Source organism: Meriones unguiculatus, chromosome 7 (genome assembly GCF_030254825.1).
Source record: "Meriones unguiculatus strain TT.TT164.6M chromosome 7, Bangor_MerUng_6.1, whole genome shotgun sequence".
Lineage (NCBI taxonomy): Eukaryota > Metazoa > Chordata > Mammalia > Rodentia > Muridae > Meriones > Meriones unguiculatus.
In genome coordinates this window covers 118,875,426-118,892,559 of record NC_083355.1, presented here as the reverse complement: position 1 = coordinate 118,892,559, position 17,134 = coordinate 118,875,426, and the positions used below count along the sequence as shown (strand labels likewise).

Sequence of the window (17,134 nt, the reverse complement as noted above, 5' to 3'; positions counted from 1 at the left end):
TGGAGCTGGTAGTGCGTTATTCAGCTCCACAACTGTCACTCGATAAACTTATAGCAAGTACATCCAAGTCTCTGAAAATCATTAGTTAGGACCCTCTATGTATAGGAAGATGCTGAGCTTGAGGAAGCTAAATCTAGAGAGAAGAGAATTCCCTGAGGACATAGCCAGGATTTTTGATCCAGAAAGTTCCGTGGAAAAGTGATCAGCCCATCCCTTTTATGTCTTTATAAACAAACATAAAACCCACAAGTGATGCAAATGCTGAATTAAGAAACAGAATGACTCTTAGTCCAAATTTTTCTAAAATATGGTTACTTCTGAAGTGTGGAAAAAAATTCTGTAGCTGGGAACTGATCTGTAAATAAAACATTTCTTTCTCTTCTTGGTGGTTGAATTTTCTGTCTCAATTACAGCCAGAGCAGTGGGGAAATTGCCTTTAGAGGTCTTCTGGATCCTGTCTCTTTTTCTGTCTATGGTAATTCACTACTTCACTGGTCACTCTGTAGCTAGATGTAAGAGCCCCTAGAGAAAGAATGAGCATAGAGACAACACTGAGGCAGAGGTATCCATCCATCCTTGTAATGTCTTCTCAGCTCCACCAGGTACATTACAAAGAAGAGAAAGAAGAGTCATAGTGAGAGGTCTCTGTGTGAGAACTTACAGCAGAGAGTTCTCAGAACCAGCAGGGGGCACTGTAGATCCACTAATTCTCGAAGAAATAAAGGACAGCTAAGGCAAAAGGAAGCTGTTTACTGAGAAATCCGAACACCTGTGCATTTCATTGCCTGCACCATGACATTCAGAGACCATGGTGTAGCTTGGCATGTACCTTCTATATGCTACCATCCTTGAGAGGTTATTAGTTAATAACATTGACATTGAAGTCACCAAGACCAAAATCAGATTCCCAATCCCATTTGATAGAACACTAGCCCATGAAAGAATTATAAATAAAGGTTAAGGATATTTGAGCCTCAGGACCTGAGCAACATGGGGAAATATGTTTTCCAGGTGATAGAAGAGGTGTTCACAGTCCTGTTGACTATTGGATTAGGACAAACAGCACCTCCAAAGCTCTGTGTAAGTGTTTGATGTTGTAGGATGGCCAATGGTCAATATCATTGACCCTAAGGAGATTCAAGTGACCCTTGAACCTTTGAAATACAGTCCATATTAAGGAACATGGATACGGTGAATGGATCCTCAGTGGGATTCTCAGCAGATACAAACACAGCTCTGTCTGCACAGGTCCCAGAATGGATCAGGAAAAGCAGTTTCTCCGACCCCTGAGCCCCACCATAGTATGGATTACCTTAGAAGATCTCTGCTGGTTCTGATCAGAAAGGATCAGGTCTTGATCTAAGAAAATCTCTTCCTTGTGCTCATATAAATTACAGTTTTGGTTGTAAATATAGGACTCTCTACACAACCACTTTAGTACCTTCTTTCCACAGTCCCTAAGCACACAGGTTTCACGTTGGACTGAAGGTGAATGATCCTTTACCTGGTGGCAGCAGCTACAGGTAAGTGCATTCCTAGGAGGCCTAAGGGGGTCAGATACTGCAGGGATCATGGCTTCCTCTCTACAGGTGTTCACTGCTAGGTTCATCTGAAGAAGGCTGGTGCTGCACTGAGGATTCCTGAAGCTTCAGCCATGGGTGCCTACAGGATTTGACACAGATAGCTTCTCCATGTTCTGTATGGGGGAGCTGGGTGAGTCAGAAACCTAGTTGTGGGATTGAATGGATTGATGAATACTCCTAAGCATCAGCAGAACAAACTATATAGAAATATCAGAACAGAGGCACCCTGGATGCACACACAATGTCCAACACAGCCATCTACTTGTCCTTTGTTGGAAATCTAGGATGACTCCATTCTCTAGCTGCCGTGAACAGAGCATGAAGGACATGCTGTGAGTAAACATGGAAGTGCAAGTGTCTGTGAAATGAGATGTAGAGTCATTTGGGTGTATGCTCTGGAGGGATGTAGCTGGGACACAGAAGAGCTTCATTTATTATTTTTCGTGAATTCTTCAAACTAGTTTCCAAAGTCAGTATAACATTTTATGCTGGTATCAAGAGAGAGCAAGGATTAGTGTTTCACCACACACATGTTCCCATTTGTATTCTTCCTTACCATCATCTGACTGAGGTCAAAATAATACTTTAACATTTTTTAATCTTCTGTAAGCTAAGGACTTTAGTTGTAGCAGAAGATTTTCTACCTGAGCAGAAAATCCCCCATGTTGGCAATGTTTCCTAGTGTAGGAAAGTCTGTGTACTTGAAGGAAGACCAAAGACATGAGTTATCTCAAGCAGTGCAAGGCCTTGTAGTGTGTAGTATCAAACATCAGTGCCCACTAGTGCTGGCTGTCACATAGCCACCAACTGCTTTCCAACTGAATTTGTGGCCTGAACCACAGGAAAGACTTCATCCCGTGTAAATATGTCCAAAAGCCCATGGCTAATGATGATATAGGGTCTAGTAGACCCTAGTTGTAGTGCTAATGGTCATGTTACATATATATTTATGTTTATACAATAGATTAGTGCTGTTCTCAGCCTTGATTTCTAGAGTGTCTATGTGCAGTGTGTAATGATTGATGGAGACATTCACGATGCTCAGAGTGCTGAGAATGACTGTCAGATAACTCCTCCAAAAATGAGTCTGTGATATCCTCTCACGGTGAAATCAAGGACCATCACAAAACAGTGAAAAGTAAGAATGTCAGATATACAGAATAGAGTGTAAAGGCCATGAGATTTTATCTCCAGGAGTTGATGTGTTTTGTTGCACACAAGAACTCTCAGTAGGTATATTTACCAGCACAAGACCAACGCAGATCAAACCAGAGAAAATCATCACAGGAGGGACTGTGAACTGACTGGCGAGGTAAAGAGATCTAGTTTCAAGATTAGCAATATCAGTAAATTCCCTTAAACTTGAATTCTGTAAGCTGACCCCTGAGGGTAGCACATCTCTTAAACTTGAACTCTGTAAGCTGACCCCTGAGGGTAGCACATCTCTTCAACTTGAATTCTGTAAGCTGACCCCTGAGGGTAGCTGACCCCTGAGGGTAGCTGACCCCTGAGGGTAGCTGACCCCTGAGGGTAGCTGACCCCTGAGGGTAGCTGACCCCTGAGGGTAGCACATCTGTGGCGTGGGGCATGTGTACCCTGTTCTCACTACTGACAAAAGTGCAATAATGTAAAAATATATATATTACAGGACGGATGGGGAGGAACTCCGAGAGCCCACGCCAAGCTGAGGGTCTATTGGTATTTGGTTACTAATGGACAAAATATAATTACTTTTTGGGAAGGTTTCTGGGAGTTCACTATCTATTAGAGATAGTCCTACCTTTGTGTATTTAAATAGTGTCAATTAGATCATTGTGTTATTTGTTAATGAAACAAAAAAAAGTCAGGATGTTGGGAGAGAGACTTATTGGATGGTCCTAAGGGGAACCAGAGAGCCATCGTGTTGATACATAGTGGTAAAGTACTAATGGTGATGGCAGATTATAACATATTTTACTTATGATTGAAAATTCCAAAGAGTTAAAATCTGTATGAAATTTAGAAATACCAATTTATTTGTTTAGCATTTCATACAAGTGTATTTTTTATACTATGCATAATTTCCCCATAACTTCTACTCTTCCTTTTCTTGCTCTTCCTAGTCTCCCTGTATTGTACTAGACAATTTCATTTATATCATGTGTTTGTATATATAGTTGTGGATAACTAAGCAGTATCTAAGAACTACTAATGAGAGATTCATTTAATGTCCATGTTTCTGAGAAGGTCTTAATTAATATGGTTATCTCTAATTGCTTCCATTTCCTGATAGTGTGTAAGTTTCTTATTCTAGTTGATGAAAAACTCCTGTTGTGCTATATTTATATTTATTACTACATATACTATACATTATATATTATTTACATATATAAAAATATTTAATACATTATATATATGTATATATATATAATTTCTTATGGACAAATTCCTGTGCTGACACATGTATAGTCCATTTCTATAATATAGTTGTTTTATATCCTGCTGCAATAATCACTGATGTGCACTTATTTCTGAAGTATATTTAATTTTGGTCATTTGATTGACTTTTTCAGTATATAACCTGTTGGAAAGGCAAACATTAATTGACTATAACTGAAGGATGGGAAGGGGTGTGGGATGCATTTCCTAGGACAGGGTTAGGACTTGGACCTCAGCATCCTGCTGCCTGACCCCTGTGTTCCCTAGTTCCTTCTTCTCCAGCTGCACTAGGTCCTTATCTAAGAAAGAGCCTGCTCATGAATATGCAAATCATGGGAGTCTAGGGTAGTAAATAGAGGGATGTCCATGTCCCCAAAACATCAAATGATCAGTGTCCTCTGCAGAGTCACTGGCTACACTGTCCCTCAGGATGGAATGGAGCTGGGTCATCCTCTTCCTCCTGTCAGTAACTACAGGTAAGGGAATCGCCAGTTCCAAATCTGAAGAGGAGACAAGGACTGAGGTGACAATGCCATCTACTCTGCCTTTCTCTCCACAGGTGTCCACTCCCAGGTCCAGCTGCAGCAGTCTGGGGCTGAGGTGGGGAGACCTGGGTCCTCAGTGAAGCTGTCCTGCAAGGCTTCTGGATACAACTTTGCCAGCAACAATATGCACTGGGTGAAGCAGAGCCCTGGACAGGGGCTGGAGTGGATTGGATGGATTTATCCTGGAAATGGTAATACTGGCTATAACCAGAAGTTCCGGGGCAAGGCCACACTGACTGCAGACACATCCTCCAGCACAGCCCACATGGAGCTCCGCAGCCTGACAGCTGAGGACTCTGCGGTCTATTACTGTGCGAGAGGTGCACAGTGGTGCACCCACATCCTGAGTGTGTCAGAAACCTGGGGGAGCAGCTGCTTCCCTGAGACTGAGAGGCGAGAGAAGATTGACTTGAAGACTTTCTCAGAAATAATCAGTGTTCCTTTGTCACTTCTAATCTTATAGGGTCTTTTTCAACTTTTCTAAAGGATGTGAGAATGAAGTGATGCTGATTCAGGACCCCCTAAAGTTGTCTACAGTGTTATCAGTGACCCCCTCCATTGACGTGCTTCTTTAAGAAAACAAAACTGTGACAATACACTGTGATACAAGTATCTTTTAACTCTAAGAGACTAGAACTTTTGCTGGGTAGCTATGAATAAAATAAACTTCAATATGAATTCGGCCAGTAATAATATTAATTCAGCCAGTAAAAACAAATCAACAACATTTTGGCAAACAAAAGCCCCTATCATAGTCCAGTTTGATTTTCCTAAAGCACTCAAAGGCAGTTGGTTGACAATGGCCTCTATAGAGCCACTTTACCTCTTCTATACACTGTAATTTTGTTTCTTTAGTTATTGATACACCTAATTATGAATTACTTTAGGTAGTAGTAATTAAATCTCTTATTGTTTTAGGGTTGGATATGGAACTGCCTGGAATGCAATGCTATGGATTCCATAGGGTATGGAGTCTGGTGCTTTGGCAACAAGCTGGGCTCTCGTGCACACAGCACTGGGGCCAGAGCAGTGGGATTCCAAGATGAGGTGTGAGATAGCTAAGAGGATAAGAGCACTGGGTGTTCTTCCAAAGGTCCTGAGTTCAATTCCCAGCAACCACCTATAATGAGGTTCGGTGCCCTCTTCTAGCATGCAGGTGTACATCCAGGTAGAACAATGTTTACATAATAAATAAATTAATTTTAAAAAAGAGGTCTGATCCTGTGATCAGCAGCTCTGGGTGCTCATTCTCTTGTTTCCTGAAATTGGGTTGTGTTTGTAAATAATTACAGATGGACCTAAACTGAACCATTGAAAATAAATTTTGCATTTTATAGGTATTTTAGAGGTAGGAATTTTGGGGGTTTGTTTTGGTGTTATGTATTCAATTGTTAATTACTGACTCCCATGATCTGTTTACAGCTCAGGCTAGCACATTCTGACACACACCAAATGATGTTGAATAAACTTTGATCATCAATATTCTCTGACCATTTAAAAAAAAAGTTGCTGAAAGGCTATTAAAGCACATTACTGTTATTCCTATAGGTCAAGCTGTTGTAGAAAGAGCCGATGGTACTTTAAGAGAGAGGCCTATTAAACAACGAGGGAGAGTAAAGACACCCAGGGACAGACTAAATCATGCTTCGTTAACTCTAAATTTTCCTTAATATTGGTGAAAAAGGAGCAACAGCAGCTCACAGACAGTGGGTTATAAAAAAAAAATGCAAAAAACTGGATGCTTAAATCAACCTGTTTACTATAAGGACATGTTGACTGCAGGATGGAAACCTGCTATAGTTTTAACATATTAACTTGGTTATGCTTATGTTTCTACAGGGAATGAAAAATACAGTTATCAAAAAAATTATAAAGATTAGACTCGACCAGGGAAGAACCTCCTTCTAGCTGAGACATGAATGTCTTTTCATGGCAAATTAATCTTATTGGCTACCTGGTTCTTATGATGCAGAAATGTAACTATAATATTACCTTTAAGAGTTTTGCCTAAACAAAGACATTCATGTCTCATCCTGAGTGAGCTTTCCCAGAAGCAGAAAGACACACATGGTATATACTCACTCATATAGACATATAATATAGGATAAACCTACTAAAATCTGTACACCTAAAGAAAATAATCAAGAGGGAGGATTCTGGCTAAAATGTTCAATCTCTACTCTGAAAGGCAAAGAGGATAGACACCAGAAGAAGAAGAAAACAGGAAACAAGTTAGGAGCCTGCCACAGAGGGCCTCTGAAAGGCTCTGCCCTGCAGACTATCAAAGCAGATGTTGAGACTTATAGTCAAACTTTGGGAAGAATGCAGGGTATCTTATGAAAGAAGTGGGAAATAATAGTTAGATCTGGAGAGGACAGAGGTCCACAAGGAGAGCAACAGAACCAAAAAATTTGAGCACAGGGGTCTTTCCTGAGACTCATACTCCAACCAAGTACCATGCATGGAAATAACCTAGAACCCCTGCACAGATATAGCCCATGGCAGCTCAGTGTCCAAGTGGGTTCCATAGTAATGGGAACAGGGACTGCTTCTGACATGAACTGATTGGCCTGCTCTGTGATGACCTCCTCCTCAGGGGGGAGCAGCCTTATCAGGCCACAGAGGAAGACAATGCAGCTACTTCTGATGACACCTAACAGACTAGGATCAGAAGGAAGAAAAAGAAACCCACTCTTACCAGTGGACTTGGGGAGGGGAGTGTGTGGAGAAGGAGGAGGAATGGAGGGATTGGGAGGAGAGAAGGGAGGGAACTAGAAGGGGGATACAAAGTAAATAAAGTATAATTTAAAAAAAGAGTCTGTTTATTTTCAGAGCAAAAGACCAGATAACAATAAAAACAAAGCAAGGAGCCCAGATGATTCAGCCTCATAGACTACCTCAGTTACTGTTTCCTCAAAATCTGCATACAAGTGAAAGTCAAAAGAGCTAGCTCATATGATTGATTCCACAGAGACTGGAAAAAAAATCCACAGAAAAGGACAGGAAAAAATACAGCTAGCTTTTCCAGAACTTGGCCAATATCCTAAATTTTAAGGGTACCTAAAAAATATTTTATACCCACAAACAGCAAGAATAGGACACTACCATTCCCAAGAAGTTGGGTAGGTGTTTTGTTTTTTTTTTTGTCATTTGGTGGGTTATGAATTGGACATGATAAGGGGATAAAAGAAAGCAAGGTAAAGGTTGGAATCAGGGATCTCTTTCTACCCTCTATCCTTCTTTTTTACTTATTTATCTCTCTTCTAAAGGAGGAAAAAAAAGGAAATGGTATAAAGAAGAGGCTGCACGGTTATAGGATAAAGGTAGATTTTTGAATCTACTAGTGTCAAATATTACGTATTGGTATGGATTATTGGATATTGATATAAATTTAAGATTGTTTTGTTCAACTTTTTCTTACTGTATTATACATATGAAAATATTTGGAAATATGGTGTGAAGTTCTAGTTTTATGAAAGCTAATTATTGCAAACTCTTGGAGGTGCAAATTACTACTTAGTCCCCTATAAATAATCTTACTTGTAGTCTTGTTAGATACTAGTTTAGTTAAGTAGAGAAATGAGCTTTATTTGGTCTCTTGTATATGTTTACAAGCTTAAGTAGATGGTACATAGCTAGAAACAAGCAACATTGTTCTAGATAAATTGATAGATAGATAGATAGATAGATAGAAGTTCTTCAAACACTTCTGAGATCTACAAAACATTGCACTTAAATATACTTTATTAATAAAAGGCTTTTCTGACAGAGAGAAACATCTGTTCCTGGTAGCACCTCTAAACTACTTCAAAGAAGATGATGGGCATCATACGAAAAAAAATGTGGCAAGACAGCCACTGGAGCAAAACCTGTCCTTCAACTGCTCATAGCAGGTTGTCTGTCTGAGCAAAGTGTGAACAAGCAGGGCACTGGGAAGTTCACTGTCCAAGTGGTCAGGTCTTCAAAACTCCTGTGCCACAAAAACACCTGTCAGATATTCTGGGACTGTAGGCTGAAGATTGGATGTCCCAAGGACACAGAGAAACCTCCGGTGACTGTCCAGAAAGTCAACTGTCTTTGTCATGTCTGTACATCTGGAAGCTGTTTGCTCTATATTTCCTACATACTTAGGTAACATTATACCTTCTAAGGTCTCTGGTGGTATTGAAGACTAGACAGTCATAGTCTTCTATAATTAAGTTCAGTTGTTTAGGTACAAAGACAATCTTTTAGGCCTGAAAGGATGTTTTAAGGTCTAGATTGATTTTTTTTCAGGTTGAAAAGAAATGGTTTAGGTACAGAACTTTGGCTTCACCAGGACAGGATAGGTAATGGAAAACTATTTCCAAGGTTACAAATATGAATAGACTGAACATTGCAAATGTAACTCTTACTTGATATTTATCATAATTATTCTTATTCTAAGTGGTTTAGTAATGTTAGAATAAAAGCCATTTAAGTTTTTAATACATTTTTTATTTATTACAATTTATTCACTTTGTATCCCAGGTGCAGTTCCACCCTCATCCCCTTCCATTCCTTCCCTCTCTCCCTCCCTCAACTCCTCTCATGCCCCTCCCCCAGTTCCCTGATAGTGGAGGACCTCCTCACCTTCCATCTACCCTAGCCTATTATGTCTCAACAGGACAGTCTTTCATAGTCTTCCTCTATGGGAAAGCAATTTTGTTTTAAGAAAGAGGGGGATATGTAAAGGAAGTTTTGGTATTTGTGTATGTTATGTAAATATGCTTTTGTTTCAATTCCAAGTGTAGGATTGTAATTGGGCTATAGTTTGCCCCCCCTGCTCATTGTCACATGTGGGTATGTCCCATGTGGAAGTTCAGCTGGTAATGGCCTTCCACATGTTTCATGGAGTGAGGGATTCTGTGTGGTGTTTGGTGTTGATGTGTAGTGTGTAGCAGTATGGAGAGACTCGAGAGATGGACAATATGGCAGTTTGGAGCAGACAGGCAGAGAGAAACATTTCAGGTGCAGTGGCATGGAGGAAATGTCTAGCTGTGTCTGTGGTTGACAGAGATTGTTATAGAGCCCTAAAAGAACCCACTGACCCTAAATAGCTGGGAGAGTAAAGGGTTTGGATACATATCTCCAGTAACCTTTTGTCTCTCCTACTTAAGGTTGAAGGATTGGTATAAAGGAGGTAAGGCCCTAAAAAAACCCAAATAAAGGAGAATTTTAGAAAAGACCACTACAGGGGACTTTCTGCTACAAGGTATAGCTGGGCAGATGAGAATTAGGCAGATCTTTGTTTCGCAGGGCTGGTGTCAGAGGTAGAGACCAGAAGTCCAAATCACCACACAGAGATGATGATTTATTTAATTAACCTAGAACACAATACTAGGCAACTGTTACTCCATCCTAAACATCCAAGCCCTCACAGTTTCCTACCATTTAGATTTTCCACATTATACTTGCTTTTAATGATATATTAGGTCCAGTACATCTTTCCACATAGTTCCAAGATCTCTCTCTCTCAGCTTTGCTCTCCCAGCTCCCTCCTGTCCTTCTCTCCTCCTCTGCCTCCCATCTTCCTGTCCTCTGGCTCCTCCCTCTCTTCCTGCTTCCTTTTCATTCCTCATAATTGTGGCTAGTTGTTTTATTTTGGCATGTTCACACAAAGTTGAGACAGGTGATGCTTAGAATAAGTATCACAATGCAATGTCCGGATTGAAACCAGAGAGTGGAGGAAGGAAATCAGTATTTGAATGAACAAGGGTAAAGTGTATATATTCCAAAAGAACATTATACCAACACAAATTAAATAAAGGAGCTGTGGTGAACCCCCTGAAATTATTGGCATAGTATTTTTTTTTCACCTTGAGTTTGAGTAGCAAGTTTGGTTTACATTGTTTTTAGAAATGGTCAGTTGCCCCATATTTGAAATATGTAGGATGCCACTAAGATATGAGCTAGAATATGAGCCTTATGCTGCTCTGTGACAAAATTTTGGCATGCTTTCATCAAATCATTAATAGTATGAGAAGTATTAGCAACCTCAGAACACTTTTTACCATTAATATTTGCATTTTCATAAGCTGACATAAAAGACAAGATGGCAGCAGCTGCTTCATTATCTATCTTCTTTTCTATAGCTTGTTGTAGATAATGAACAAAGTCATAAAGATCTCAGTAGATTTTTGTGTGATGGGGGAAAGAAGCCTGTGGGAGTATTAATGTCAGAAACTTTATTCAACACCTGTATTTCAGCTTGGCTTCTTGAGTTATTAACCACTTGAAGGCTGGCAAGCTGTTGGGCCACTGCTTAGAACTTGCTTTGTCAGATAAACTGATGATAAGTAATGTTTGTTGGGGTTCCTGCCTTTGGTTATGAGCAACAGCGGACAGTCATTTGTCAACCCATTACTAAATGCACAGACTGTACTAGCAGAGGTGAGAACTGTTCTCCTAAGATCTTGCCGATCAAAGGGTATCCTTTTCTACATAGTTGCCATACACCTATTACTCATATAATGAGATGACTCTCCAATCAAGTCTCTGTAACTTTTCTTGAGCTATTTTATATGGTGAATGGGTGTGTAATGGACAGGATTTATCATACTTCTCTAATGACTGGAAACACAAACAGTAATTCTCCTGCCAGGAAAGATTCTTTAACACAATTTTGAGGGTAAGTTGTATTTGTATACTAATATATGGTAGGCATTATGGAGAAAAAGATGCAGGAAATTTAGTACTTAGATGCTTTTCTGAAACTTCCATATTTTGTGTGTGTGTGTGTGTGTGTGTGTGTTAGGCTGTGTGGCTAGCTTGATCTGGTTCCAGAAAATTAAATGGTTTTGTTTAACGTCCTATTTAGCAGTGCAATTAGTCATACTTTTTTGAGGAAGATCACATGGTTGGAGAGGATTTAAGATGGCAGTGCAGATCATGTAGTGTGTCTGATCAGCAGGACAGCAGTGATGGCAGAGTGAACTACTAACCAAACTGTTGGCCTTGAAACACCAGCATCTGTGTTTCCCAGGGGAGAGGAGAGCCTAGCATGAGAGAAAAAAGTGGATCCAACCTCAGGTCACCCAGGAATCTCTGGAAGATTTCCCAGGTTCCTACAGGCACTTTGTCTCCATGTCTAACTGCACCGGGGGAGGGTGCAGGCTGTCCTGATGAGAACAGATAGGCAAGCACAAAGGGAGAAGGTGAAGGCAGTCCTGATGAGACTTGATAGCCTGGGGTCAGTTGCTAGGGGAGAGAGCTCCCCCTTTCTGATAACAAGGGGGAGAGGAAAGGGAATAGAGGTTTGGAAGTTGGGACCATGAGGAGACTCAGGAGGGGGCTATGACTGGGATGAACAGTGAATAAATAAAAAAATAAATAAATAAAACAAACAAACAAACAAATAAATAAATAAATAGAAGAAGAATTTACTTTCCGTTTGTGGAAAGCAATGGAGGTCACAGTCCGTTTCTGCTTTCTTGCCCTTCCTCGTCTCTTCATGTTTTATACTTTAGTCTAGAGATTTGGAGATGCAATACACATATAAGTAAGACACTGTGGTGTTTCATTTCTGAGTCTTGTTTACTTGATTCAGTATAATATTTACTGGTCCATTCTTGTACCTACAAACCCTATTATTTTCTTTTCCTTTACAGACTGATAGAATCCAGGTTTTCTCATTTTTGTCTATTGTGGGTAGACGGGCAATGAACATAGCTGAGCAGTTTTCCTTATAGCACAATAGGAGTCTTTTGTGTACATGCAAAGATGTATACCTGGGTCATTTGATAATAAACTTTAACTTTTTAGAGTTATCCATAGTACTTTTATAAATTAAATTTTATTTCTGATTCTTACTCCTTTTTCTCTCCCTCATGTGGACATATAGGACTATGCCAGCAACCATGGCTAAAATATCTATTTTCTTAAATGCAAAGACCCTGAATAATCATTTAGCCAATGTAGCTCATGCCTTAGATGTACAAAAAGGAATTAATGCTCAACTAAAAGGAGGCTTGATGGTGTTCAATCAGAGGATTGACCTTGTGCAGGAGCAAATTGATACCCTATGTCAAATCGCTCAACTTGGCTGTCAATGAAAGTATGCTGGACTTTGAGTCACTAGCATACAACATGAGAATTTTTCCTGTGCTGCAAATCTGTCTAGACAATTGTCGAGCTATATTTTAGGTAGTTGGACTGGAGAATTCGATACTACGATGGAGCAGCTGAGAGTGGCCATCGTCACAGTAAATTCTACCAGAGTGGACGCAGGACTAGCCACAGGATTATCATCATGGATTGCTGCAGCCATGAATCATCTGAAGGAATGGGCGGGCATGGGAGCATTAGCAGGCCTTCTGGTGTTGGTCTCCTTGGTTTGCCTGTGGTATATATGCAAGATTAGAGTTTCACAACAGCGTAATGCAGCCATGACCATTCAGGCCTTTACAGCCATTGAAGCAGGTAGCATGGTTGGCTACCATAAAAAGCTCAAATGTTAAGCTCAGGATGCGAGGCTAAGCACTGCACTCAGGGTCAGCCGCTTTGGACCCAGAGAAGAGCATGTCTGGTTGCATGCGGGTTGATGCCCCAGGTCCCGCCTCTGAGAAAAAGGTATCGGATAGGTCTGATGCTCTTTGGGTGGATGACACCTAAATGAACATCAGTACAAAGTCCCAATTTATTTCTAATATCAGAGATCAGACCTCTACTCTTGCCTGATGCGTCTAAAACAAAAAGGGGGAACTATAGAGAGCTGCGTAATGCTGCGCCTTAAAGATGGAGCTGGTTTCTGCCTTCCACCTTCCAGATGGTGAGTGCTCTCCGTCAGGAACAACTCCACATTTGGCTAAGGCTGAGGATCTGGCTTGCTTCCAGGTATGTGGACCTATCTGCATTGCCAACGTGGCACGCTGGGGTTGGCTACCCAGAAGCTATTTAAGCTGTGGGCTGGCTTTCCCCAGGGTCCGAGGATTGTTCAAGGTTCCTGAATAAACTGCATTGAAAAAAAAGTGAATAAATTGTAATCAATAACAAATAAATTAATAAAAATAAATAAATTACAAAATTTAAAAAAAGAGAGATAATAAAACTTCCATCATAACCTCTCTCTCCAGTCCTGGCTATTACTTGCTTCCAGGTTTCTTCTTGCTTGCTTATAGCAGCACAGCACCCAAATAGCCCAGCCTTGACCCCATAGCTCTGTCAGAGGAAAGACACACACCATGATCAACACTGACAGTAGACATCAGTAAGAGGAAAAGAGCACATGTGGGAGCATTTCCTCAACAGGATCCTCTGTATTTATAGGTGTGTAGCCTGAGGATAACGTTAAGTCTTGGGGGAGGTTTGGAGAAGCCAGATGGTTCCCTGAGACTCCCCTGTGCAGGCTCTGGAGTCATCATCAGTGGTTACTATATGAACTGGGCTCTGTAGACCTTATGGAAGGATCTTGAGTGCTTTGGTTTAGTTAAAAACAAAGCTAGTGGTCTCACTATAGGATGTGCTTTCTCTGCAAAGGCAGACACGCCTTTTCATGAGACTCCAAAAATCCGTACCTACCTAAAATTGAGGAGCATAATATACATTAGAGGACATATCTTCCTATTTTTGTAGAACGGGCACAGTGATGGTATATTGTGTGATCATGGACACAAACTTCCCTGAAGGATGCTTGGGACCAGTGTGAGTCTTAGCACATAAGGAGTCAACCCAACAACCAGTATATGCATTAATTGACATGTTCTTTGGGGATATTTCACCATCTGATTTTTTTTACTAGGGATCATATCCACATTTAAGGTTGTAGGAACCTGTGCTAGCATGAAAGTGATTACTTCTGGATGTAAGTTTTTTATAATATGATACAATTCATAAGAACAAAAAGAAGAAAGTTGCTGGTGAGGGCCAAAATGACTCTATCTGGATACCAGGATCATTTTCCAAAGAAGCTCATGACACTTGCTTTGGAGCAGCATCTGGGGTTGATTCTGGGTCCCAAGTGTCAGGAAGCCTGAGGTTGGAGCTGAGACCCTGGGATGATGAGTGTGTGTGCCCCAAGTCCTAACATGGAGCTGCTAGTTATGGGAAGGTATTCACAGACTGTGGGAATGCAGGGTGAGGGGTTGTGAACAGAGTTTAGGGCTGAGACAGTCAGGAGCTAGGGAAATTTTCTTACCATTCCCCAGGTGACCTAAGGTGGACCTGAGCATTTCCTTTACCATGGGCTTTCCTTTTTTCTCACTGACATTGAACTGAATAGAAGTGAACATTCATTCTGTACCTTTTGATTATTTGATCAAAAGTCACTTTTTTTTAATTCATAGGAAAGTGTGATTGTTTAGTTACCCCACAGATTACATTTTCCTAGAGATTACTAAACTGATACAACATTTTTCATGTATCTTATTTTTAGGAAATGTGTCTGATACTTTTAAAAATATACATTTCTATTTTTCTGCAAATATATTCTCATGCATCTCACATGAGGAAGTGATAACTGGGTATTATGATCATAGTACATGAAAGTTTGTATCAAATTGCTTTAAGCAATATCTATCAAGAGAAAGCCCCTGTCCTGGCCCATTACCTTGTGTTTAGGATAGTAGAGCTCAAGCAAGGTCATGAAGTGAAGACACAAGTTACATGTCTTATAGAACACCATTGAGCAGCCAGACTCTGGAGTTGCTCTCTAGAAGCAGAGCCCAGACTTGTGTCCCTGCAGCAGGAGGAATGAGATCGGCAGGTGGAGCTCACTGCACCCACCAGGCAGAGAACTGAGGAGCAGGTGCAGAGAGACTCCAGCAGGAGTTCCTCCTCTCACTTCCTACATGAAAACCAGCAAACCAAGGGAGTTGTAATGTTTTCCCTGAGGATTCCAAAGCAGAAGTGAGTACAGATCACTAGTTTCTTTCTTGAACCTAAGTCACTCCCTTGAGAATGCCACGGAAACCAAAACAGGAATGCCACAGTCCTTAATTCACCACAGGGCAGTTGCTGTCACAATGGAATAAACTCCACAGATGTAAAACTCGGAAGCACTGTTTTCTTAAGAAGAAGTGGGCAGACATGTAAACTGTCTTAATCCTGAAATTTACCCCACATTCACTCTAGAATCCCATATTCTCAGGTAGATTAGAGACTGGTTGTAAATGCCTACCTACTAGGCTGCAAGACACACTGTGAGATTTGAGTGTGAATGTGTCCAACCCTCCCTGAAGTGTGCTCAGGGTCCTCTGGGTGTACTTACAGATGACTTACAGATGACAAGGGCAACGGAGACCTGCTAAAAGTCGCTTTTACAGCAAAAATCTTTGAGATCCTCTCAGCAGTGTGGGGGCTGGATTCCCAACTGGTGGTATAATAATTTAAAAATATATTACAAGATGGATTGGGAGGAAGTCCTGAGAGTCCACACCAATCTCAGGGTCTATTGGTATTTGATTACTAATGGACAAAATATCATTACATTTTTGGGAAGGTTTCTGGAGGTTCACTATTTATTAGAGATACTATCTATGTGTATATAAATAGTGCTAATTAGACTCATTGATTTATTTGTTCATGAAACAAAATAGGTCAGGTTGCTGGAGGAGAGACTTACTGGCAGGTCCTAAGGGGAACCAGAGCGCCATTGTGGTATACCAGGTGGTGAGAGTTCTAATAGTGGAGACAGGTCATAACATTTTACTTATGATTGAAAATTCCGAAGAATTAAAATCTGTATGAAATATGGAAATGCCAATTTTATTTATTTAGAATTTTCATACAAGTGTATTTTTTACACTATGCATAATTCATTTCCTTTCCCTCCTAGTCTCCCTTTATTCTACTAGACGATTTCATTCATGTCGCGTGTTTGCATACACAGTTGCAGATAACTAAGGAGTATATAAGAACTACTAAGGAGAGAGTCATTTAATGTCTGTGTTTCTGAGACGGTCTTAATTAATACAGATATCTCCTATTACACCCATTTCCTTCAAACGTGATGTAAGTTTCTTAATCCTTTCTGATGCCTTTCTCTCCACAGGTGTCCACTCCCAGGTCCAGCTGAGCCTGGGAGACCTGGGGCCTCAGTGAAGCTGTCCTGCAAGGATTCTGTTGTGTTGTATTCATATTTATAATTTTTATCCATAATACACATAAATTATATGTTATTTACACATGGAAAACAATATTTAATACATAAAACATACATATAAATGATTTCTTGACAAATCCTTTGCTGCTCTTGCACATGTATAGTTCATTTCTATTATACAGTTATTGTATATATTGCTGCAATAATCACTGATGTGTAAATATTCCTGAAGTATGTTTACTTTTGGTCTTTTGAGTGACTTTTTCAGTATATAACCTGTTGGAAAGGCAAACATTAATTGACTATAACTGAAGGATGGGAAGGGTGTGGGATGCATTTCCTAGGACAGGGTTAGGACTTGGACCTCAGCATCCTGCTTCCTGACCCAGGTGTTCCCCACTTCCTTCTTCTCCAGCTGCACTAGGTCCTTACCTAAGAAAGAGCCTGCTCATGAATATGCAAATCATGGGAGTCTAGGGTAGTAAATAGAGGGATGTCCATGCCCCCAAAACATCAAATGATCAGTTCCC

At 40.4% G+C, this 17,134-nt stretch overlaps 1 gene segment (V, D, J or C); it reads left to right on the top strand.

Annotated features, from left to right (window-relative positions):
* The first annotated feature begins 4,392 nt into the window (after nt 1-4,392).
* LOC110542852 (Ig heavy chain V region 108A-like) lies at nt 4,393-5,009 on the top strand. The segment is given in 2 exon segments: nt 4,393-4,477; nt 4,561-5,009. Coding segments are annotated over 2 exon segments (495 nt in total).
* The last annotated feature ends 12,125 nt before the right edge of the window (nt 5,010-17,134 follow it).